The sequence below is a fragment of the Eptatretus burgeri genome, chromosome 3 (genome assembly GCF_056783735.1).
Source record: "Eptatretus burgeri isolate ZD-2024b chromosome 3, Ebu_testis_v1, whole genome shotgun sequence".
Taxonomy (NCBI): domain Eukaryota; kingdom Metazoa; phylum Chordata; class Myxini; order Myxiniformes; family Myxinidae; genus Eptatretus; species Eptatretus burgeri.
The window spans coordinates 95,784,271-95,810,916 of NC_140963.1; the positions used below are offsets into that span (position 1 = coordinate 95,784,271).

The 26,646-nt window shown below is 45.7% G+C and overlaps 1 protein-coding gene across 1 annotated transcript in view; it reads left to right on the forward strand.

Moving 5' to 3' along the window:
- The first annotated feature begins 8,768 nt into the window (after positions 1–8,768).
- LOC147030492 (uncharacterized) overlaps positions 8,769–26,646 on the forward strand; it is an 85,564-nt gene continuing 67,686 nt past the window's right edge. The window contains exon 1 of the mRNA XM_085874621.1: positions 8,769–9,596. Within this exon, the coding sequence (XP_085730747.1) occupies positions 9,241–9,596 (356 nt within the window). The 5' untranslated portion in view covers positions 8,769–9,240. The remainder of the gene's footprint in view (positions 9,597–26,646) is intronic.

Genomic DNA, 26,646 nt, shown 5'->3' on the forward strand with positions numbered 1-26,646 from the left:
AGCTAAGTTAGGATACGGACCATGCTGGATCAATGAAAGAACAGACAAAAACGAGCTGGGAACATTTCGACAAATAATTTAGTACAGGCAGGTGAGGAAAGATATGTGGCACAACGAATATAGTTTATTGTTGTCTGTAGCAAGAAGAGGAAGAAATGTGAGAGGTGCGGCAATATACAAGCAACTTACAAAAGCAGACACAGAGCAGAGTTATCCCAATATAATTATTGTACAATCTTAACGTAAGCGAGGACAGGCGCCAGGAAACACACACACACACACACACACACACACACACACACACACACACACACACACACACACACACACACACACACACACACACACACACACACACACACACACACACACACACACACACACACACACACCCCGATGAAGAGGAGTCAATGAAGAGAAAAAGGAGAGGACATGAGTCGAACGGTCTCTCAATACCTTGCACGATTGCCCAACCATGCCACCAGTACGTTTTGGGGGGATGCTCCGCTGGGCGATACCTCCCCGACAGCTGGTGCGTCATCTCTTGCTTCCTGGCACTTTGTGCAGCCAGTGTCGGTCCAGAGAAGGAGACACGACCATCAGGCGTGAAGGGAGGGACTTGGGTGGAGTCAGAAGCCAATGCCTGGAGAGAGGCAGAGTCCGAAGAAAGTGGGTGGAGAAGGGTGGTGAGGTGGTGAAGAAGGCGGAGTTAGCAGTGGAATGGGTAGGTTGTCAATCCCAAGCCAGACAGAACGAGCCGACAGGAATGAAGACAGGAGCAACGGGCAGGGACTACTAGCAGGAACGACGGGCAGGAATGTCACTAGCGGCACCGCGACCCGTCCTTTTATAGACCCAGTGTTGCGGGGTGGGGATGATGACCCAAAGCGATGTGTCATCACCCGAATTGGGCACTCTGGTTGGGCCCCGGCAGCATATGGGCCGGCCGCCATGACCAGAAGTGGCTCCACTTTACTTCCAGCTAGATGGTTCCAAGCTGTGGAATCGTCTCGCTCTGAACCCCATGATATGAATCACCTTGCACCGAACCCTGTGCCGTACCCCAGCGACCCAGAGTTGGCACTGGTCAAGGTACCTGCTCCATGGTGCACCACGTGGCCTGAGCGATCCGGCCGCACAGCATGCCTCTGTCTGGCAGCAGCTGCATTGAGCATATGTGCGGGAGGATGTCTGCCGTCCGCTGGAGACATTTGTGGCCGTCGTGGTGAGCGAAGACCGATGGTAAGATGATATTGTAGCCCCATGCGCAGACCCAACCAAAGATGTGTGTTATTCGTGCCCCATTCCGTACGATGATAAAGTATCACAGGCTGCGCGCGAGTCCGCCATTGTACACGTGGTCAGCGCGCGGGTCCGCCCGCCTTCGAGCATGCCCCGTACAGTGCACGCGGATGCACCATTGTACACGTGGTCAGCGCGTGGGTCCGCCCATCATCGAGCATTGCGTTCGCAGTTCTCAGAGGTGGTGTCATGTGCTCGGTGCCAGCCATGATCTGTGTCAGGGAGTTGAGGGAAAGGATTAGATATAATTATTGGATGTCAGGTTGAGTTGAAGAAGAAGAATACACCACGTGCGTACTGTATGTTGTCAGCATTTGGTGTGTTGGTTATGCCTCTGATCGCCTGAACAGTGGATGGGAGGGGGGGTCATTGCTGTGGGGCACATGCTCCGTGCAGCGCTGGTGTTTATTGTTGGCTTCCATTGCTGCTCTTAGTCTTCTGTGAGGACGCATTCTTGCGCAAAGGGCACGGCTCTGGTTTTTACAGATTGGTGTCTGAGCGGAATGCCTGCCAGCTTCAAGAGGACTCCTTGCTTGGATTTACCTCAGGAATATAGAAAAAAAAATAGGAATGAGGTTCAGAGATTTAATCAGACCGAGCTATGAGATTTACACAACGCACTGTCCGTTCGACCCACTAGACAAGAACGAAGGGACTATCTGAATGTACATTAATGAAATAACTGACTGGGGACCACTGTATTTCTGCTGCTATTGGTGTTGGAGAGATGCAGTTTCTAGAACTGCAACAATATCATATATATATATATATATATATATATATATATATATATATATATATATATTTACGTATATAATACATATATATATATATATATATATATATATATATATATATATATATATATATATATATATATATATATTTACGTATATAATACATATAGTATATATATATATATATATATATATATATATATATATATTTACGTATATAATACATATAGTATATATATATATATATATATATATATATATATATATATATATATATATATATATATATATATAATATGCCACGGTTAGAATAGGTGTACCATATCCCTGTGTGTCATAAGAGGCGACCAGGGTTGCGTCAGGAAGGGCATCCGGTGTAAAAACCTATGCCAAATCATTATGTGGACAACAAAACGAATTTCCATACCGGATCGGTCGAGGCCCGGGTTACCAACGACCGCCACCGGTACCGGTGGTCAGCAGGGTACCAGTGGAAATTGTGATACTGCTGGGGGAAGGAGGAGAAGGAGACGGGGAAGGCGAGTCCGGAGGCAGTGGGAGAGGGGGAAGGGTAGAAGTGTACAGGTGAGAGTTGGAACTCTGAATGTTGGGACTATGACTGGCAAAGGGCGAGAGTTGGCTGATATGATGGAGAGAAGAAAGGGAGACATACTGTGTGTACAAGAGACCAAGTGGATGGGCAGTAAGGCTTGAATATTGGAGGTGGTTTCAAACTGTTCTACCATGGTGTGGATGGGAGGAGAAATGGTGTCGGGGTCATCCTGAAGGAGGATTATGTCAAGAGGGTATTGGAGGTGAGGAGAGTGTCTGACCGAGTGATGAGTGTGAAGTTGTAAATTGAAGGGGTGATGATGAATGTCATCAGTGCATATGCCCCGCAAGTGGGGTGTGAGATGGAGTATAAAGAAGATTTCTGGAGTGAGTTAGATGAAGTGGTGGAGAGTGTATCCAAGGATGAAAGAGTGGTGATTGGAGCAGATTTCAATGGGCATGCTGGGGAAGGGAATAAAGAGGATGAGGAGGTGATGGTTGGGTACGGTCTCAAAAAGAGAAATGTGGAAGGGCAAATGGTGGTAGAGTTTGCAAAAAGAATGGAAATGGAAGTGTTAAATACGTATTTCAAGAAGAAGGAGGAACACAGGGTGACATACAAGAGTGGAGGAAAGTGCACACAGGTGGATTACATCTTAAGCAGGAGATGCAACCTGAAAGAGATTAGTGACTGTAAGGTGGTGGCAGGGGAGAGTGCAGCTCGACAGCATCGATTGGTGGTCTGTAGGATGACTTTAGAGGTGAGGTTGAGGAAGAGAGTGAGAGCTGAACCAAGGACCAGATGGTGGAAGCTGAAGGAGGAAGATTGTTGCGTGAAATTTAGGGAGGAGGTGAGACAGGCGTTGGATGGTGGTAAAGATGGGTGGGATGATTGAGCAACGACAGCAGAAGTGGTGAGGGAGATAGCTCGGAAGGTACTTGGTGTGACATCTGGACAGAGGAAGGAAGATAGGGAGACTTGGTGGTGGAACGAGGAAGTACAGGAAAGTATAAGGAAGAAGGGGTTGGCGAAAAGGAAGTGGGATAGTCAGAGAGATGAAGAAAGTCGGCAGGAGTACAAGGAGTGGCGGCGAAAGGCAAAAAGAGAGGTGGCAAAGGCCAAAGAAAAGGCATATGACGAGCTGTATGAGAAGTTGGACACAAAAGAAGGGGAAAAGGATTTATACCGATTAGCAAGACAGAGGGACCGAGCTGGGAAGGATGTGCTGCAGGTTAGGGTGATAAAGGACGCAAATGGGAATGTGCTGACGAGCGAGGAGAGTGTGTTGAGAATGTGGATGGAGTACTTTGAGGAGCTGATGAATGAAAAAAATGAGAGAGAGAGAGAGAAGGATGGAAGAGGTGCAGATAGTGAATCTGGAAGTGGGGTGGATCAGTAAGGATGAAGTGAGGACTGCTATGAAGAGGATGAAGAGTGGAAAGGAGGTTGGCCCAGATGGTATACCAGTGGAGGCATGGAAATGCTTGGGAGAGATGGCAGTGGGGTTGTTAACCAGATTGTTTAATAAAATCTTGGAAAGTGAGAGGATGCCGGAGGAGTGGAGATTAAGTGTACTGGTTCCGATTTTCAAGAATAAGGGTGATGTGCAGAGCTGTGGAAATTACAGAGGGATAAAGTTGTTAAGCCACACCATGAAGGTGTGGGAAAGATGAGTGGAAGCTCGGTTGAGAGGAGAGGTGACGATCTGTGAGCAGCAATATGGGTTTATGCCAGGAAAGAGCACCACTGATGCGATGTTTGCTTTGAGAATGTTGATGGAGAAGTATAGGGAAGGCCAGAAGGAGTTACATTGTGTGTTTGTGGATTTAGAGAAAGCTTATGATAGGGTGCCAAGAGAGGAGTTGTGGTATTGTCTGAGGAAGTCGGGAGTGGTGGATAAGTATGTGAGGATAGTGCAGGATATGTATGAGGACAGTGTGACAGCGGTGAGGTGTGCGGTAGGAATGACGGACCGGTTTAAGGTAAAAGTGGGATTGCACCAAGGATCGACTCTGAGCCCTTTTCTGTTTGCAATGGTGATGGACAGGTTGACGGACGAGATCAGACTGGAGTCTCCATGGACTATGATGTTCGCGGATGACATCATGATCTGTAGGGAGAGTATAGCGCAGGCTGAGGCGAGCCTTGAGAGGTGGAGGTATGCACTGGAGAGAAGGGGAATGATAGTCAGTCGGAGTAAGACGGAGTACATGTGCGTAAATGAGAGGGAGGGTGGTGGTATGGTGCGGTTGCAAGGAGTTGAGGTGGGGAAGGTGGATGGGTTTAAATACTTGGGATCAACTGTCCAAAGTAACGGAGAGTTTGGGAGAGAAGTGAAAAAGAGAGTGCAGGTAGGATGGAGTGGGTGGAGAAGAGTTGCAGGAGTGATTTGTAACAGAAGGGTAGCTGCAAGAGTGAAGGGGAAAGTATATAAGACGGTAGTGAGACCAGCTATGTTGTATGGTTTGGAGGCGGTGGCGCTAACAAAAAGACAGGAAGCGGAGCTGGAGGTGGCAGAGTTAAAGATGCTGCGATTCTCGTTGGGAGTGACGAGGATGGATCGGATAAGGAATGAGTATATTAGAGGGACTGCCAGGTAGGACGGTTTGGAGACAAAGTGAGAGAGGCGAGATTGAGATGGTTTGGACATGTGCACAGGAGGGAAACGGAGTATATCGGGAGAAGGATGTTGAAGATGGAGCCGCCAGGCAGGAGGAGAAGAGGAAGGCCAAAGAAGGTTCATGGATATGGTGATGGTGGACATGTGGGTGGTTGGAGTGTCAATGGAAGATGTGGAGGATAGAGCGAAATGGAGACGGTTGATCCGCTGTGGTGACCCTGAACGGGAGCTCGCCGAAGGAAGAAGAAGAAGAAGAAGATATATATATATATATATATATATATATATATATATATATATATATATATATATATATATATATATATAGAATATAGATGTATAGTAAATGTCTATATATTAATTCTGAAGGACCAATTTTGTGCTCCTCCTAGCGGTCGCGTCACGTTTTTCTTGGTACTGTGACCTGGACTGAAAGAACCTTCGTACCTGTAAGAGTGCATCGCACATAATGGCAATAGTCAACTTTCAACTCTGAAGCAGAATAAACACTTTTTGTTGAGACGGGGGCGAGGGATGATGAGGTGGGGGGTGGGGGATGAAGAGGCAGGGGGCAAGGTAAGCAAATTTTTGGGCGGGGGTGAGCAAATTGAAAGCGGGAGATGCGGGAAAATGGGGCTGGGGTGAATTAGGCGGGGTTGAGTGTGAGGGGGTGGACAGGGGCGGGGGCTCGGGGGCAAGTGGGGCGGGGAATCAAGAGACGGGGGCGGGGAGTGAAGAGGTGGGGCGGGGCCGGGGTAATTAAATCTTTGGGCGGGGGTAAGCCAATTGAAGGCGGGGTGGAAGGCGGGGGGATGTGGCAGGGGTGGGGGATGAGTAGGCGTGGGCAAGCACGCCCTGTCCAGTCCATGTCCCTCGAGTGTGGGTGAGCTGGTGAGGGTGGTTGAATGAACGGAATCCGTCTGTGATGGGGTTTCGGCAAGTTCTAAATATTAGTAAGTGGCAAATATAATTAGAAGATTAAAAATGAGAAAAACAAGCGAAGAAAGAATGGTTGGAGAGAGGAATTCAGGTCAGGGATGTTGGAGTAATGGTGAGAGAAGGGAAAGAAGTTTGTGATATGATTGTCTACGAGTTTTCAGGGGAGGGAATTGTAGGAGTTGATGAAGTTTGTCGAGAGGGCTATCAAAAACGTCGCCATATTTGCACATGTTATTCATATATTTCTCCAAATAGAAATAACCTGTAAATAATGCCAAAATAGATGCATTCTCCAAAGGATAAAAAAAAAACATCATTTTGAGCCTCTCAGCAGATGTCATTTTGTTTGGTTTTGAGAGCAATTTTCTCAAAACATGTTGATATGAGTCCCACCCATCACTTCTCCACAATCCAGTTTCCTACAGAGGTGCAGGTGTGAAGGAAATAGATGGGAAACGACAGAGTTCATCAAACATGATACCCCATGCGGTGTTCAAGTTTATACTTCAATTTTAATTAAACAATGATTTTAAAGATCATGTTTAAAAAAAAAATCCAAAAATTTAGCGCCACTGAAGCAGTCTTGTCCACCACCCTGATACATGGTAATGAGATAACACTGAGTCACACTTTAGGAAATGGAGGCTTTGTTGATCACCATATAACGCACCATACATAGCCATATTGGAAGCCTCTTCTTTACCCTCTCACATTCCATGCCCCCTTACGCTGTACTATACATCAACATTTAGCATGGTTCTTCGCAGTATTATGAAGGCCATTTGTGTTCTCGTGTTCAAGTGTATAATATAATTTTAATAAAGGTTTAATGAGGTTTAAAGGCATATAAATAAATAAATTCCAGGTTTTACTGATGTTTTACCCATTGTCTATTACATTACCCTATGTAATACATTACATTACGCCGACAAAAGCCTCGTGTTGGTTTCATGGTTAAGGTGGCTGGCTTAAGATCTTCCTCGAGTTTGAGTCACTTTACTCAAACTTGCCAAGTCACAGCTTGCCATCCTTCTGAGGTTGGCAAAATGAGTACCCACGTACTGGTAATCGAGGGCACTGCATCAGTGGCACAGCTGTGCCCCCAGAAAATGAGGCAAACAGCAGCCCCAGGCTGCATGTGATAGCTTGCTAGTTTTACATGCCTGTTGTTTGTGTCCTTTATAATGTCCTTACAAACAGTAAGTTTCCTGTTTGGAGTGATTTTTAATTTTGTTTGACTGCCAGGCAGACGGAGTATAAATATTATCTGACTCCTCTCTGCGCATGTTCCGTTGAGATGAATTCCGACCAGTGTGACCACTCCTTGCCTTTTTTTTTCACAAGATCTTGGCTATTCGTTGTTCATCTTGGCGTATCGGTTTTTCTATTATCATCGATTTTCCGAAACCTTGTGAATTCTTGGCTTTTTTTCATTGGCTCACCTTGGCATTTATGAAAATGAGGAGTGGTCGCACTGATTCCGATTCGTGTTCAAAATATATCATTCAATAGAAATAAGCTGTTTGTGGACAGACAGACATCCATGACCCAATTGATTAACCCCGCCTTTGGCTTCGCGTGCACAGGGTAATAAAAATCCTGGAAGCGCCTCCAAATACTCCGATATATGGGATTTGACATGTGTATCAATTGCGAAAGTCCTTTCATTAAAAAAAATTATGTTTCAATTTTCCAATCGATCCTTTTCCTGCCAATTTAATTGTTTCCATCTCCAATAATCAAAATTGTCTGTTTAAGCTTTTGTACTCTGGTTAAGATTCGAACTAATTGTCTTATATCGGTTCGATTCCTGACCATAGTCAGGATTTGGTGCTTCTCAGGCAAATTGTCTGTTTAAGCTTTTGTACTCTGGTTAAGATTCGAACTAATTGTCTTATCTCGGTTCGATTCCTGACCACAGTCAGGATTTGGTGCTTCTCAGGCAGGGCGTTGCATCAACAAGTGCTCCGTTGTTTCGCACGACCAATAAGCTGGGTGTCCCTGCTGCTAACATCAGTCGATGGACGTTAAATATCCCACGGTGTCCTTCAAAAAGAGTCGGCAAGCTATCACCGGCACCCTGAATAAATTACAAATTCCAACCCAAATGAGCTCCAATCGAATTTCAGAACTTTATCAGCTCGTTCGTGCAAAACCTGCGTCCAAAAGTAGGTGGGAATAATCGGCACTGTTAAAGTAGTGGTCGTGGAAGTAGTTGTCGTGACGATGTAATCATAATTCAGTCACGTGAACAACGAAAATTGGGGGCCACACAATGACACATTACCTGCACACAGGGGCGAAATCGAGAAAATTTTGATGAAGGAATGGAAGAGAAGGAAGGTTGTAAAGGAGAGAGAAAGGGGGAAAATCGAGTCGTAATTATGAATTAAGGGTATCAGGATCAGCGTGGGGATTGGGGGAAAGGGGGAGTGGGAGAGTGTCGTACGTAATTAGGAGATGCTCCCATAAATAGGGGACATTGTAGGGTTTTATTTACATCATTCATTTGCCAATCATTTTGTGAGGTGCTGGACCAATTACGCGCACCATCAATCCCGGGATTCTTTTCAAGACAGAAGTTCAAGTTGGGGATATTTTGGTGCCACCGTCGTCGTGTCGTGGCAGACTGACGCGGGAATCGTCGCCCATGGTCATGTAAATGGTTCTTTGTTCACACGAGTGTACAGTCTTGGAGGCGCTTTGATTGATACTCGCCGGTCTTTCCGACATTGTGTTGTTTCTTCGTTCCTTCTCGTATTGGGAACGTTGTATGACGATAAGGAGAGACATTAAGATAACCCAGCCGACGTTTTTTCTCGATCCTGTGCACCACAAGTACCCCTGGCCGTGAGCACAACACATCCGACCGACCTCCACCCCGAGAGTCCTGCAATATTCGTACTGACTACCAACTCTCCCTCCTCCGCTTTCTCGCTCTCCCTCCCTTCGTCTCCATCACTCACGTTACGGCTCGAGGACAGCACACCGTACGTGAGAGAGAAGTACGGAGAGAGTGGGACGAAGGGGCGGGAGGACGGGAGAGGGGTTGTGGGGGGTCCTCAGCGCATGGCGCAGCGCCCCTCGCTATGCCCCGCCGAGGCCGCAAGGCCGATCGGCCGGGCCATAGCCACGGCCCAGCAGCGGCGACCTCCAGGGGCTCCGTGGCCACGGCTCTGGCTGGCCTCGGTCTCATGGGTGGCCTGGCCGCGGCCAGCAGTCTGCCTTGCCTCGCCCTACTGCTCTACCTGAGCCGAGCCGTTGAGGTCGCTCCTGAGGAGGCCCAGCGGATGCCGTGGGAAGATGGCCACAGGCGACTCCTGGCAGCGGCCGCGGCCGGACTTGCCGCCCTGGGCCTCGGCCTCGGTCTCGCATGCGGTGCATTGGCCGCGGCCTTGTCGCTTCTGGCCGCAGCTCTCCACGGGCCTGGTTGCGAAGGGGCCAGGTACGGGGTTAAATCTATGGGGGTCACACATTGGGGTCAAAAACGAGGTTCATCATCGTCGTCATCATGTACCACACAGTGTTGTGTCTCGGAGTCAACATCACGGAAATACACATCCACAGAGTCGTGGTGTCTTCAGGGAAATCAATTCGGCGAATTGACAAGAACCAGAGCTAAAGGGGTACATTGAGTTGCCACAGCTTCAAATTGAGAACGGGTGCTTGTGGGAGTCATTATGAAGGGGTCAACATACTAAAGGATCGATTGAAATGATTTACTTTTTTTTGTTTTTTTATTAAGAATTTTACATTTCACTGATGCGAATAGAAAATTCCCTGAAAAAAAAAAAAACATCACAGGGAGAAGATGTCCCAGGAGATTCCTGGAAGATCAGACTGACAAGAGTTTGTTCGATTGGTTGACATTTGATTGATGAGAAGACCAATATTGGTTATTTTAAAGAAATTATTTTTTATTTCAACGCACAGACTTTTGAAATGTGTTGTAATGATGAGATGGACGAGTTTAATGTGGTTGAAAGGATGGTGATCCTCCATGGGCTGTTACAACGTTGACACAGAAGGAGACCGCTTGGCCCGTCATGCCTTTGCTATGTCAACACCACATTCATTCGAAGCATCAGTTGATCGACTTATTGAGGTGTGCGGAGGAAGACTCGGGAGGAAAACAGTTGGACAGGCAGGCACAGGGACATCAGCGTGTTATTAGTCCCCTACCTGTTTCACCGTCAGAGACTATAGGTTTGCTTTCCATCTTTCCGTCTGTCCGCCCGTCCCACCTGTGGTTTTCCAGACTTTTTTCCCCATACCCTTTAACGTATTCAACTGAAACTTAGTGCATGGCTTTATTATTATAAGTTGCAGATAAGTTCCAGTTTCAGGACGTTTCATCAATTTTTCAGTTAAGCCCTATTTAGACTTAGAAAACTTCACATCGGTAGGGGACATGTATTACAAAGCATTTCTCACTCTGTTTTTTTTTAATTTTTTTATATTAGAGGCTGAGTCAATACATTTCAATACCTTGCTGTCCACAGCTCCTTGTTGAGCTTACTGCGAGATAGACTGCTGATAATTTTTCAACATAATTCCTGAAGAATGAGATGCAATTGCGCCATCTCAGTGTCAGATTGGAGTCCTGCAGTATAGAAATATTTACAACTGGTGTGTCACCACATTCAGACAGCCTTATTTACACTGTCATGCCATGTAAAATATTTTCCACTTCAGACCTCCTTCAGGAGTTCAAACAGAAATTAGTTGGATGGGACAAGGTCTGGGCTGTACAGTGGGGGTGGGCAACTTTCCACTTAAGTTTGTGATGGTGCCTCTTGTTTTTGTGGGCAGCATCAAGTATGGCATTGTCCTGTTACAGAAGCACCTCCTTTGCAGAAGATTGGAGTGACGTCTGTGATCTCGTTTCTCACTTGGTGGAGCTGGTCACAGCACATTGTACTTGTCACAATCTGTTCTTGGAATTAAATCAAAAGGGGACTATTCATGTCCAAGAACACCATCACCATGATTTTCCAACAGACCACTGGACCTTGATTCTCCACATGAGATGCTGGATGCTTCCACTGCTTGTTTTTTTTTTATCTCTGATTCTAGTTCATAGTGGAACACCTATATTGTGTTCCAAGTTATAATCGGAGAAGGAAGTCGTCCACTTCAATCTGGAGGCACTGGATGACTCGATTAAAGCTGTAGCGGTTTCCACATGCTCGGGATTATGGGCAAATGTGAACATTTTGGACATCTACCTGCATGACACCTTTCAAAAGTTGAGTTAGTCATGGACAATCTTGTGCATGGTCACATGCCTGATGCCAATTTAATTGGAAACGGCATCGTAATATCATGCGTTGATTACTATGGATAAGTTCATCTTTGCAGGCAATGTTATGTGCAGACATGGCCTTCCATACTTTCCATACTTTCCACTTCAGACCTCCTTCAGGAGTTCAAACAGAAATTAGTCGGATGGGACAACGTCTGGGCTGTACAGTGGGGGTGGGCAACTCCATGCTCTCCCAGGACACTTTTCATCATGTACATCTTCTCTGCCTTCTCCAAGTTAATCTCTCCACCTCAGACCAGATTTCTTTGGTTCTGACATAATACCTCGTACTGTAAACCATTTTTGTTGTATACCTTGTCGAGGCTAAGATGAGAGCTAGCACACAACGCACAGGAAGGGGGGCATGAGACAAGAGGGGTGGGAGTGGGGAAGGACAAAACAGTGGGGGACAGAGACATGAGGAGATCTGTGTAAGGGAGAGGGATGGGGCAGGGAACACGGGAATACAAATGGACGTTACAGGGACTTTCACAAAGGAAAGCAGGGAATTTGAAGGAGATGGGTTTGGGGTGGATCAACGGGGGTAGAAAAGATCAAGGTTTTGGATGGGGGAAGATAAGAGATGGTGGTGAACAGCTGTTTTGAAGGCCTGGAGGGAAGAATCAGATTGAAGAGAGTGTGGGAGTTTATTCCAAAGGTGGGGAAAAAGAAGAATGAAAGAGTGAAGGTGAGCAGTGATTCATGATTTTGGTAGTTTTACCAGAAGGGGGTTGTTGGCTGACCTTGAGCGCCCTGCGGAAATATGGTGGGGAAAAAAAAAAATCGCAGACACAGCAGGGGGGGGGGGCGAGACCGGAGAGTAGACGGTAGAAGACAGAAAGACCACCGACCTGCTTGCGTTGAGAGAGTGAGAGGTGCAAAGTCTCAGCCTCATCGCGGGAGATACCAATGATCCGAAATACCTTGGTTTCCACAGCGTGAAGCCGAGAAAGGTGAGAGGTGGGAGCACCAGAAAAGAGGGGAGAGCAATACTCCATCAGGCTGTGGAGGAAAGCTTTGTATGTGGTCAGGAGCTCAGGTGAGCCGAGGAATGACTGTGCACGACGGAGGAATCCCAGTCGGTGACTGGCTATGGAGGCCAGGTTTGAAATGTGGCTTTCCCAGGAAAGGTCATGGCAGATAGTGAGACCCAGAAGCTTGAAAGAAAGGACTTCTTCCAGAGGATTGTTGAGAAAGTCGCTGGGGGGTTTTCTAAATGGTCCTTTCGGAGAGACATCGTGTGAGTGTGAGATTTGTCCGGATTGAAAGACATGTTCCACGTATTGGACCAGTTTGTGATTTTATTCAGATCTGCAGTGAGCGAAGAAGCTGCTGCTTGCTGGTCTGAGGGATGACCGATGGTACGGCAGAGGGTGGAGTCATCGGCAAAGAGATAAAGAGGATTTTCCCGAGATTTCGAGAGATCATTGATGAAAACCAGAAAAAGAACATGGCCCAGAACGCTACCTTGAGGAACTCCAGCCTGGACAGGAAGAGGGGATGAAAGAACTCCATTTAGGGCCACACGTTGACTGCAACAGGAGAGGATGTCTGCAAGCCATGAGTGGGGATGGCCTTGGATACCATAGGAAGAGAGTTTGGTGAGCAGGGCAGGGTGCCAGACTGTGTCAAAAGCACGTGATATGTCCAGGGATACGGCTCTAATTTCATGTCTTGCATTGAGGATCTCCGTCCATTGTTGGGAGAGCAGAAGCAGCATATCCAGGGTAGAGTGACCTGGTCTGAAACCAAATTGATGATCAGGCCATTGGAGAAGAGGAAGGATTTAATGTCTGAAGCGATGGTGGATTCCATAACCTTGCTGATGATTGGGAGAAGGCTGATTGGTCTGTAGTTGCAGGGATCTGTTTTTGAACCTTTGTTATGCAGGGCAGTGATGTTTGCTGATTTCCAAGCGGATGCCAGATTCGTCTACAAGTTTCCATTTCACTCACACCTTCCACCAATAAAACAGATGACTGCTCATTTCCCCTCACATGTAAAATTTTCCAAAAGTGGGCATCATCTTGGTCACATGCATATCGTCAGGTGATATATACATATATCAACAGCCCGTTCCAGTTTCACGGTTCAAATCTGGAGGGTTGCGTCAAAGCGACCGCAACAGTCAACTGCTTCCAGACCCCACTGCTGGTTCTGCGTCTGACGACCATGTTACTTACCATGCAGATTGGAGGTTTTGAAGTGGCCCATTGCTGCGCCAATTGGTGTCACGTGACTGGATCTAATCTCAAGCTGAGCAAACTGAGTCACGTGACGCGATCTTAGCAGTTGCGTGGGTGGAGACTGTGGCCAATGGTCCCTTTTACGGGTCTTGGGAAACCACCAAATGAAGCAGCCACCACAGACCAAATTCTTCCCCAAGACCAAGTTTGATTAATACAAAAATGATGGCATGAAGTGGGGGAGGGGGGGATGGGGGTGTAGGAAACAAAAGCTCGTTTTGGGGAGAAACCCTTTGCAGCTTATGCACAGGTTCTTCTGCAAGCTCAGTGTGCATCTTCTCCTGGGCAAATGACGTCATCCCCTTTAATAACCTCGGCGATGCATGTCGCTGATGATGCGTTGCACCCCTCCTCGCTCACTTATTAATAGGCCGCCACTCGGCCAAGTGGGATGGAGCAACCCCTCCGAGTCCTCACTCATTGGTCGGCTCAGAGCCGCTGTCCGGCCCGGTCTTCTCGACGGGAATCCCGCTTAAACTCACGCTCCAAGGCCTACTACATGCTAAAAATAGACATAAATGACAGATAACCTAGGGTAACACATATTCAATAAAAGGCCAGAAGGGATGGCAGTACTTAGACACACACGTGAGCGGTTGACGGTGTCTAACTATACATTGAATCGACGCATATCTACTGTAATATCACATTTAATGACTTTACGCTGATGCTAAACATTCAGAGAGGAAATATATCCGCTATATAAACATCTTTAACCCCTATAAGTCATTTCTACAATGCTACCACCACCATCCTGCTTCAGACTCTCCCGAATATGCTCTCAGAAGGGGAAGCAATGTTGGCATGATCCCATTTACCATACAAGACTACGTCCCACCCTCGTCTGAAATTCCCCATGTACAACAAGAAAAAATCAATGCAGTGTTCATCATAAGCAATTGTATCACTCCGCTAACCCTACTCATTCATCCACGAATACACATAACTTGTTCTCCACATTTGGATTTCATTGAAACGATGTGTGGTTGGGGAAGGGGTGGATGTACCAGGAGGACCTCTTCTCCTTCCTGCTCCAAAGAGTACGTAGATGAAGTCTATCGACCCCCCCCCCCCTACCCAGATAGCTGGTTTAATTACTAGGCAAAGTAGGTAGTTGCCTTGAGCAGCAAAATTTGGGACAGCAAAAAAAGAATGAACCAGAGAGTTGGTGTCAAAGCCACCCAATGCTCGCCTGTTTATACATTTATCGTTTTTAAAAGACTAGTCTAATAATATTTTTTACTAGAAGGATGCAAAAATATTATTAATACAATGCTGAAAATGGAAAGTGACATCCAGAGAGCAGATCAAGTTATAGTGGCAGCATTATTAATAAATAAGTTAAACTATCATGCAGTATCATTTTTAGCTCGCCTGTTCGAAGAACAGAGAGCTATAGCGAGACCCCCGGCGTGAGCGTGAGCGTGAAAATGTTAAAGTTTTTGGTGCAAGTTTTTTCCTTTCTAATGTTTTTATCTACCACACTATTTTTTACTGCTTACAATATACAAATACATATATTGCTTTAAAATTATTTGGATCAGACTTCACTGTAATGCTTTATAAAAAATATTATTAGACTAGTCTTTTAAAAACGATAAATGTATAAACAGGCGAGCATTGGGTGGCTTTGACACCAACTCTCTGGTTATTTGTAATTATGATGGCATCACAATTATAACAGTGCATGTGCAATGGTATTTATCAACATTATGTAACAATACATTATTATTTGTAATTATGATGGCATCACAATTATAACAGTGCATGTGCAATGGTATTTATCAACATTATGCAATAATACATTATTATTTGTAATTATGATGGCATCACAATTATAACAGTGCATGTGCAATGGTATTTATCAACATTATGCAATAATACATTACCTACTTGCCTTGCCATGAGAAATGCATCTGAAAGAAAAAGTAATATGTAGTGTTTTGACTTCACAAATATTGAGTCTCTGAAAAAGGTGCACCAACAAAATTTATTTCATTTGGACTTCATTGCATCCCCAGTACACATATTAAATGAATGGCAAGCTTCAAAATAACTTGCACCAAAAACTTTAACATTCTCACGCTGACGCTGACGCTGACGCTCACGCAGGGGGTATCGCTATAGCTCTCCGTTCTTAGAACAGGCGAGCTAAAAAAAACGATTCAGGAAGTGACACAATTGAATAAATAGACTGTTTATGTGTTTTTCATTCTTAAGAAGAAAAGTTAACGTCTCTCTCCCTCTCTCCTCTCTTTAACGTTAACCGGAGAGTTAACGACCTCTCTCCCCCCCAGTTTACCCCACCACTCATGCTTGGGCGTGTGGAGTATGGGGGAAGTTTTGTGCGTGTGTGAGGGGTGCGGAGGAATTATTGTGTTTGTCGTGTGTGGTTGAAGGTTGAAGAGTTAGGGGTGGGGGAAGTGGGTGGTGTGAGGGGGAAGCATTGAGAGGGTTGGTTGAAGAGGGATGTAGAAAGGGGGGACATGAAGCTTTGAGGTAGTGGCTTGGCGGTAGATGCTTATTCTGATTCCAAATTCCCAACTTTGACAAACGGAGATATAGATCATGGGCTGGGAGATGAGATCACATGTTGAACTTATGGAGAAATGGGGTTCTGTCTGAGCAGGTGGAGGGGGATGGGGGGGAGGGGTGGGTGTTGGTGGACCAGGCACCGAGCAGACAAACAGCTTGGAAAATAATCTTCTGAAGAAGTAGAAACAGATCAGATATATGAGTATTGTGATGGAGAAGAACATGTGTCGGTAGCATTTATGAAGGAGATACAAGGGTTGAAATGAATTCTTGAAATGAATTTTTTTTTAAAAAGAAGCTTTCATATTTCAAGTAGATTCAGTTTGGAGAAAATGTGTGTGGGGGGGGGGATGTAGAACCATAAGCAGAAGTAAATTCAATTAGAAATGAGAATCATTATGGAGTGAAAAATAGAGGTTTTTGTTTGCTTGCTTGTTTTGATTTTTTGAAGCAAGGAGATGAAATAGGATAGTGTTGAGGAAATAACAGCAAGATACCTGTGAATATACCTGAAATAAAAGCAGGATAGAAAGATACACTTTCTATCAGAGGGAAGGCCGTATGTGCGAGGCATTGAACAATATGGAACGAACAAAACCAATTGCACAAAACAGCAAACTAATTTACATGAAATATTGCACGGGATGCAACAGAAGCACCACAACGAAGACGCAACAACATAAAAACATGATAAATCCATTTCGGAAAATTCAGCTTTATGAGGTGGATCTGAGCAGCTCAGATTTCATGACACATGCAATGAAAACTACAAACTGGAAGCCTTTGCACAATCACTGGACTGGGTGGTATGGCTCTCCTTGATGGATTATTCCTGTCTCTGAATGCGACATCCCGTGCCACTGGGGGTCACCCCCCAAGCTACCCTACGTAAGGCCGAATGCTGGTGAGGGGCTCTCTGTGCTCCCCCACTCGTGTCCTCACTGGCACATGGCGCCTGAGTCCCTCTCCCGGGTACTCGGCCCACTCAGCAGCACCCCTTGCTCCTTTGGGCTCCATAGTCCGCTCGGGGACTGATGCTCACCCAGCGCTGGGATGTCCTTTCTCCAAAACCTACTCGCCATGAACCAGACCCCAAGCCTGCCAACGACTCTTACACCCATTGCAAATAAAATATTCCACTTCCAGTACCAACACGGGAATGGCATCCTGTTACAAAACAGCTGAATCCCCACTATCTACGTAATGCAAATAAAAGTGGGGATTCTCTCCACAGGGGGTGTACTTCCTTCTCATCATTCACACCCTCTTCCACCATTCACTCAATCATTAAATTCTAATCAAATTTGGACACGCCCCTCTTTCACATTCACCTCTTCACTCATTCCTCACTCATTCCAGATCCCTTCAGGACAGGAAGAGGGAGATGGAGGAAAGCCTCAAACCTAACATCAGCCAATTGGAAAAAAAAATAACCCAACATCAATCAAACCAAAGTCTTTTGAATCCTTTCTGACTCGAAAGTCGGCCTCACCAACCTGCCTGCTTACTGTCTTCTACCCGAAAATTAACCACTCGGCCCCAGGGAATCCCCCCACAGAGAACCCTGCCTCAGCCTCCACGAAGAGTGCACATACTGCAGAACCTCTGCGGGATCCCCATGAGCTCCATGGAGACTCCACAGCCACGGTTGGCAAGCCCACTTGGCTGGTATGTGCTGCGCGATCCTTCATGAATGCTTTGTGTTCCACAGTGCACACTTTGTGCTCCACACGGTCAGCTGGGCACCCAACCATGAGCCGCTGTGCTCTCCACCCAGGGTGTCCACGTGACCCCTCTCTAAGTGTCTCAGGTAACCCCATCTTCACGTCAATATTCGTAGGAGGGAATGTGCAAATTTTCCCGACGTCTACCCCCTCCCTTCCTCAGGGGCTTCCCCTTCCCAAATTTGCCTTCCTGCTTCACCCTCATCTCCAATGTATACAGGGGCCTTAAACATGCTCTCGCACCATAGTTTCCTTTTAATCCTCTGGGTTTTCCACAAAAACAATCCACTCCATTCAAATCCAATCCACTTCAACCAGGGGCTCTCGACCATACATACTCCATGATGTGGAAGCCCCTGCTCACACTTCAACTCACCCCGAGCCGGATTCATACGTACTAATCTTTTGGGAAGCTGCGCTAGCTCTACAGCTACACAGTCTATCTCTGACTGGGTTTCCCCATATGTGTTCCTCGTTCCTTCTCCGTCACATTCAATATGCACGCCAAATACACCAGAGCCACACTCACCATACTTCCTCATGTGCACACTGCCGCACGCTCATCCTTCCCCAAGCCTGTGCAACCCTGCACGATTTGCGTGGCTTCGACCCCATGGCACAGTAGTGAACCTTGTGTTGACTGTTGAGGCACACGGCTAGCATACCAGCCATTCTGTCTCCACCACAGCAACCCACGCTGTGACCTTGGGTGCAGATTCAGACAGTTCGCATGGGGATGGGGGTGTGGGGGAGTAGACTCGCACACTGCGCACACACAGGCATGTTCATCTCACTGTGGAGAGACCCTGTCCAGCCCTCTGTAACTTTGAGTTCCTGCTCCCCGTTCACACCATTCCTCATGGTGTTCACCTACCTGGTTGTTGCAGCCTCAATGGTCGGCTCCTACCCAGCAATCTTGCTTCACTTCTGGCTCCTCTGGCACGGATTCCTGTACCTTTGGGGTCACACGCACCTCACTTATTCCTGTACCTTTGGGGTCACACGCACCTCACATGACACTGCCCCAACCCGTCCTTAAACCTCCTCTGCTGTGCATTTTATTTCTCCTGTCACTGCTTAAACTCTCAAACTACTTGCTAATTCTTCACTCTGTTTCATGTTATTGTCATTTCGTTCTGTTTTAACTTATAATTATAGTTCTGTGTTTCTTTATCCCCTTCATAGCGCTGTCTCCCTGTGTCCCAGTTTTAATCTCTCTATGCTCCTTCTTGCTGCCCCCCCCCCCACAACCCTCGCACTGCTACCATTGCTCAACTGAAATCTCCCTGTTACCCTGGCCTGACTGCCTGACTAACTGCCATCTTGTTTTGTGTCTTGCACGCCTGCCAGATTGGCCCCCATGGTCTCCATTCTAGTCTATAGCTCCGCTCGTCCCACGTCAATGTTGCCACCCAGTTCAGCCTTAATGTCTCCCACCAGCTTGTTTAAGTCTGCCTTCGCCTCAGCCCGGCTAACCCTCATGTCAGCCCCCGTCCTCTCAAACACAGCGACCATGGCCACAAATTGCTGGCCCATTTCCGAGCTATCACCATGCTGCTGTTGTGACACTGACCTGCTGCCTCTGGGGGTTTCCGGGTTAACTTGGGGTTTGGGGCTATTGGGTAGTGGGAGTGACTCCCCAACAACCCTTATTCGTCCTTCCCCTGCGATGTCCATTGGAGTCATGGTGGCGTCCAGCCATTGCCCCTCCTGGCTCTGTCCATGTCGATTCTCCATCGTGGTGGCTTTAAAATCTCAACTCTTATGTGTACTCTGTGATTTACCTTTGAGGCAATGGTCTCCCGTGCCTCAAGTCTGTATCACACTTGACTGACACCAATGTAATAGCCATCTGTTTTTTTTTGCTGGTTATCTGGATAGTCATGACCAATGGTCCATAAACAGGTCTTTGCAAACCACCAATTGAAGCAGCCACTCCAGACAAAATTAACCTGAGAGACCAAGTGTATTTGCTCCTACTTTATGTATATTTACTCACAGCTCCTACTTTCACACAAAAATACATTTGAAAACAAATTGGGGCTCAAACTGACAACAGCCCACATTGGCCTGTCATTCTGATATCACTGCCTCTTTTCCTTCTTCCATTTTTTAACCCCCACCATGCGGTCACCAATACACACCTCGTGTGCGGCGGGTCGAAGACTCCAGGTGCCTCGTCGATGTTCACAAGGTCCACCTAATACCCTGTACTATTTCTGTACTACCCTCGCCGCTAACTCACACACCTCGACGGGTGTAGCCATGCTCACCAGCAAAAGTCCGGATGTGCTCACCTGCGGTTCGACCTCGCTCCTACACTGAGCAGGCTCACCTGCCACCCCTCATGTCGCAGGCTCGAACACCTGGCTCACCAGGTCAGGCAGCCTCCAGTGCATACCACCTCTCCAAACCAACCCACCATTCCACTTTCAATTAGTGCCCCCAAAATGTCAGCACCTGTATTTCCAAGATGTCGTTTCTTTCATTTAATTTTGTTTCCAGTTTGTTTATTTCCTTTCCCAAATCATCTTTGTTTTTGCTCATGTCTTCTCCGAAATTGGTTTTGAAATGATCCATTTTTGCGTTATTTTCATTTAATTTCCCATTTAATTCCTTTCCCATGTTTCTTATCAGTTCCGTTAAGACCTGCAAGTCGATTGCGCCAGCCTCATGGCCAGACTACTCATGAGTGGGGGAGGTTTCTACCACTATGCTCCTCCCCACTCGGCCCCACCTCTGGCTCACACACACACACTCACACACAGAGACAGTCTTAGCCAATCAATGGTGCTGATCATTATCCAATCTGCTCCAGAGTCATCAAGCAGTGTGAGCCAATGGAACGCCACCCTGCTCGCCTCCATTCAGGGGTGGCCATGCAAGAAGGTCTGCCCCCCGACCTGCTGAACATCTGAGGGCCAGAGCTTCTTTCTTTTCCCACCCCAGGATTTGTGGGAAGGGGTACAAACTGCGGTGTACGTAGTGGGCCACATTGTTGTCCGAGACACCCAGAGTGCCTCTATCTCGTCTGACTCACACCATCACACTCTGGGGACACAGGAGGAAGCAAACGTACCTAATTATGCTCAAATTAATTTCAGTATTTAAATACGCTTCTTTTTTTTGGAATTTTTGCTTAAATTATAGTGCAACTCTTAAGCCTTGATTATAAATTCATAATCCTGCATTTCTAGAAGCCCAACTCACCTTCAGCAATGGAGAACTTAACAGCTTAATTACAGACATGACAGACAAATTTTATTTTGGAAGTCATGATTGATGGTGCAGAGGGTCAAAGGTCACTCAGGGTATACCTGGCTCCTGCAATGCTGAACCTCAGATCCCATCAATCCATTCCTATTTACCTTTCAAGGAAATACTTCTAATCCTGGTTTTGGCTTTGCAAATGGAAGAAAGGTCCGAGTTTCCCCCATTATCCACAAGCATAAACACCGAGAGCATCATTTAATCATGGTTATCAACAGTTGCTGGAAAGACTTGGTGTCTTTTTCATGCAGGTTATTTTTTTGAATACAAAGTTGAGGTTCATGGAGGAGTCAGAACATAGAATGGTTCAGGATGTAACAGAACAAAAAGAACAGTAGAAAGAGAGGGGTGGGGGAACACACCGACAGCAGGGATGAGGGACAAAATAGAGGGAGACTTGGACAAAGTAATGGATGTGGGGAAGAATGAGGGGTGAGAGTGGATGCATGGGGTGAACAAAATGGATGGACAAAAGCAAACTCTCAGGAAGGAAAAACTGGAAATTTGGAAAGAGATGGACTTGGGGAGGGTTAATCAGGGTAGAAAAGATCATAGATTTGGATGGGAGATGATCTGAGAAGGTGGTGACCATCTGTCTTGAAGACCTGGAGGGAAGAATGAGATTGAAGAGAGCGTGGAAGTTGATTCCACATGTGTGGAAAAAAAAAAGAGGAACAAAAGAGAAGTGGGATTGACTTTATGGATATATTTAATTGGTAGTTTCATATCTCAACAGGTTGACAAAGGTCCATGACTGATGTTCAGCTCTTATTTCAAAATTATCTTTTTTGATAATTTCAGTCGTATGGATTCAAATTTTACTTTCAAACATAAATGAAAGAACCTTCCATTTACGGACTATATTTTCCATTCATCACTAGATCAAGGCAATATTGTACGCCCAATACGTACAGCGCGGTCAGGGTATCAACTTGAAAAACACTTTAACCTGTTTAAGGTTTGGAGGAGGTAATAATATTAATATTGCTGTATATTTCATTGGTGGGCTGTATTACTATGGCTCATAGAAGACTTGGTGAAGCCCAAAAATGGCAAATTATTGCGATCAACAATACTGCTATGTCCTGCAGTGAAATTGGACATCAAGTTGGCTTCCATGGGACTGTTATCCGCAGATTGTTCAGCAACCATCAACAAACAAATGATGCCAAAGACAGGTCTCAATCTGCTCAACCCAGTGTGATCTCCACCAAAGACAATACAGCTAATCAGGCTTGCCAGATGTGTTCCTTTTATTGCACAGTGTTGTGACATAAATAGAATCTCCCTTGGAGGTTATCCATGATAACTGTTCTGAACCGGCTTTATGCTGCATGTTACAATGCCAGCAGACCGATGAGATGTCCTCTTCTCACCCCAAAACAAAAGGCAGCCCGTTTGGAATGATGTCGGGCACGTCAACCCTAGAATCACGCAATCTTAGAGGAAGATACAGTGGCCTGATGAAAGCCGATTTCTCCTGCATGCTGGAATACAATTTCTCCTGCATGTCTCCATGATGGTAGACCTCTGGTTTGGCGGCAAACTAACACAGCCTATAATTACACCAAACAACACTGTGGAGTCCATTCCATTTGGCGGCGTATCCGTTATGATATAAAGCTGCCTGTTTTGATTGCAAACCTGACCTTGTCACTATAAAGGATAACTTGACAGGCAAAAGCACCGGATACATTTTGGATCATGTTGTTGTTCCACATTTTGACAACCACCACTTCTCACAAGACGTGTTTTCATGGATGACAATGCCAGACCTCACTGTTCTTGTGCAGTTACTGATTTCTGTGAAACTGCCATCATCACAGCCTGATTTTTATCCAATAGAGTATGTTTGAGATATTGTTGTGTGTAGATTTAAAAAAAAGAACGCTCCTTCAAGTCCAGACTCTTGCTCAGTTAGAGGCTGCTTTGCAGTATAATTGTCAACAACGCCCTTTGGATTCTCTCTGGTGGCTTCAGAGGATGAGGAGATTTGCAGAAGTCATTCGTTCTGATGGTGCTTGCACACATTATTGACCTTTTGAGACATTCATTCCATCATAACATAATTGGGTGTCATTATTGCATGGTCTTGAGTCCCACATCACAGGATGTGTTGCTGGCAGCAGGTTCTTAAGTCAGTGTGTTTTTTTTATTTTTTAAGTGTAAAGTAGTGCCAATACAGACATCCTCATGTTGTAATTAAAATATCAACCTCTGGGTTTGTTTCAAGTCATTTGTCAAACAAGTATACTTTATCAATATACGAGCAAATACCACCCTTCGCTTCGCCGATGGGAATACTAAGAGGGGAGAAAGAGTGGGGGGAGAGAGAGAGAGAGAGAGAGAGAGAGAGAGAGAGAGAGAGAGAGAGAGAGAGAGAGAGAGAGAGAGAGAGAGAGAGAGAGAGAGAGAGAGAGAGAGAGGTGGGAGAAAGAGTGGGGAGAGAGAGGGGGAGGGAGAGAGAGAGGAGGAAGAGAGAGAGAAGAGGGAGGGAGAGTGAAGAGGGGTGGGGACCGAGGAGGGGGGATGAGTGACACCTCACCAAATGTCGCGATACACTCCGAGAGGGATGGGGTGAAGGAGGTGCGTAGGAGCGAGAGAAAGAGAGAGGAAGGGAGAGAGAGAGAGAGAGAGAGAGAGAGAGAGAGAGAGAGAGAGAGAGAGAGAGAGAGAGAGAGAGAGAGAGAGAGAGAGAGAGAGAGAGAGAGAGAGAGAGAGAGAGAGAGAGAGAGAGAGAGAGAGAGAGAGAGAGAGAGAGAGAGAGAGAGAGAGAGAGAGAGAGAGAGAGAGAGAGAGAGAGAGAGAGAGAGAGAGAGAGAGAGAGAGAGAGAGAGAGAGAGAGAGAGAGAGAGGTTGGAGGAGAGTGCTGCACTTTATTGGGAGTGTGGAGGGGACAGAGATAGAGAGGGGTGGGGAGAAAAAGAGTGAGAAAGGTGAGGGGGGAGTGGAGTAGGCAAAGAGAATGTTGTGTTTTGCTTTATGACCAAACACACACACATGAATAGATGCATACACACAAACCCATATGTACACATTTCTATATATATATATATATATATATATATATATATATATATATATATATATATATATATATATATATATATATATATATATATATATATATATATATATATATATATAGTGTCCCAAAAAAAAGACACAACTTTTAAAATGCTTCCTTTGATCCTAAAAAAGCAGCATATTTGTCGCTAATGCTTCATTTCTTGTTGCAGAGACCCTGAAGTTTATTTTCATACCAAGCAAGCGCCAGAAAAATGCCAAGACTGACCGTACAACAACGGACGAAAATTGTTGAACTTTGGCACCAGACGAAAAGTGTCATACAGGTGCAACGTCTTTACTCGAGACATTTCGGCATCCACTTGCGCCATGCACCAAACTTTCGGACAATAAAGTGAACCATCGCAAAGTTTACCAATGTGGGAACCATCTGTGACCTTCACAAGGGTCACAGTGGTCGGAAGAGGACAGGTCGTAGTGAATAAAATGTGGAAATGCTGAGACAGGCGGTCGTTCAGAGTCCAAAAAAATATGTTCGATGACTTTCTGCCGAGACAAACATTCATAAGAACACTGTTCAGAGGATCTTTCGCCAAGAAATTCATGCCTTTCCATACAAAATTCAAACGGAAATGATGCTTACTGATCAACAGAAACGCAAACGACTAGATTTTGCAAATTGGTTCTCAGGAAAGTTGGAGGAAGATGCAGACTCACTCACAAAAAACTTCACATGACGGACGAATGCCATGCTCACTTGTCCGGGGAGCTAAAGAAGCAAAACTTTCGGTACTGGGGAACTGAAAATCCTGGTAATGCATCAACGGAACTGGTGCCTCGATCTGTTTTCAAAGTCACCATGTGGGTGGCGGTTGGTTGGGATGGGATAATTGGTCCATACTTCTTTGAAGATGACCAGGGATGAACTTTCACGGTAAACCAGAGGAACTATCGCGAAATGATTCAGGAATTCCATCTGCCTGAGCTACGTACTCAGGCCCGTAGGAGAAACAACCTGATCCAGATGAGAACCCAGTGGTTCCAGCAGGATGGGGGCACCGTCCCATACAGCCAGTGAAACAAGGCGTTTTCTCCTCAACCAACATTTTGAGGGCCGCTTTGTCTCCCTCTTCGAAGACGCTGAGTGGCCACCGTATTCCCCTCTCCTTACTCCTCCAGACTTCTTCTTGTGGGGGTATCTCAAGGACAGGATCTATGGAAACCCTAGGCCTCAGACTCTTGTTCAGCTGAAGGAAAACATCCACCGAGAAATCCAGAACATTCCTCAGGAAACGTTTCCCAAAGTGATGGAGAACATGACAACACGTTCGCAGGTAGTGATCGGACAACGTGGAGCCTAAGTCGAACGTGTGGTCTAAAAGAAAATGACGATTCTATCCCAAAATTTAAATTTTGGTGGAAATTTTGACATTGGTACAATAAATTTCAACCTTTCAGCTTTCTATCCAGCCATATATCTTTTTTAAAAACATATGTTGTGACCATCCTCTTTGCAGATGAAAAGTTGTATATTTTTTGGGACACCCTGTACATACATATACACACGTGTATACAGTATAGTATCAGGTAATATCGTGTATGAGCGCTTGCAAGTGGACCATTGTGTCCAAGGCACTGCAGAACACTACGACGCCCACAGGTGGGTGGGACCTGAACGTTGTACCTTCATCCATCAACAAGTTATTACAATGGAAAATAGGATGTATTTTTGTTGTGTTTAGCAGAACTATTCAGAGGTATGAAGATCAGATATTAGATAATATGAGTGAGGAAAGTGAAAAAAAATTTTGAGTGCTTTTTCATGCAGAAACCTTTGCGGCCTGATCCAAGTTCAGTTGCGGTTCTGTACGAAGTTCCGCTCAGATAGCATGGCAACAAATAGGCAAGCCATAAAGTACATCAAAATGAAAATCACAAAGGTTTACCTTTAAATAGTTCTTTAAAAGTGGAATTCAATACAGGTCTATGCTTCCACAGCAAGAACCAACTTGGCTGGAGTTACGAAGATGAGGTTCAATTCGACATTGGATGTTTATCTTCATTTTTTGTCGGTATCTATATATAATGAAAGCAGATCACACAAAAAGTGAAACAATGCTATGTAGTGTAAAAATAAAATAAAAAAAAGGATTTAAAATTAGCAAAGATGGTCTGTTCCACCCGGCCCGAAAAAAGGGCTGTAATTGCTTGGAAGGATGACATTTCACCGACCTCGGAAGGATGACAAGCAGTCAACACCCCAGTGTCAATTCAGCAGCAAACAGGGAATGAACTCAGGACTGTAGGATCTCAAGCGACCACCCAAACCACGAAGCCAACACCAGGTTGAGTGTTTAATGATATGAGTGAGGGAAATTTAAAAAACAA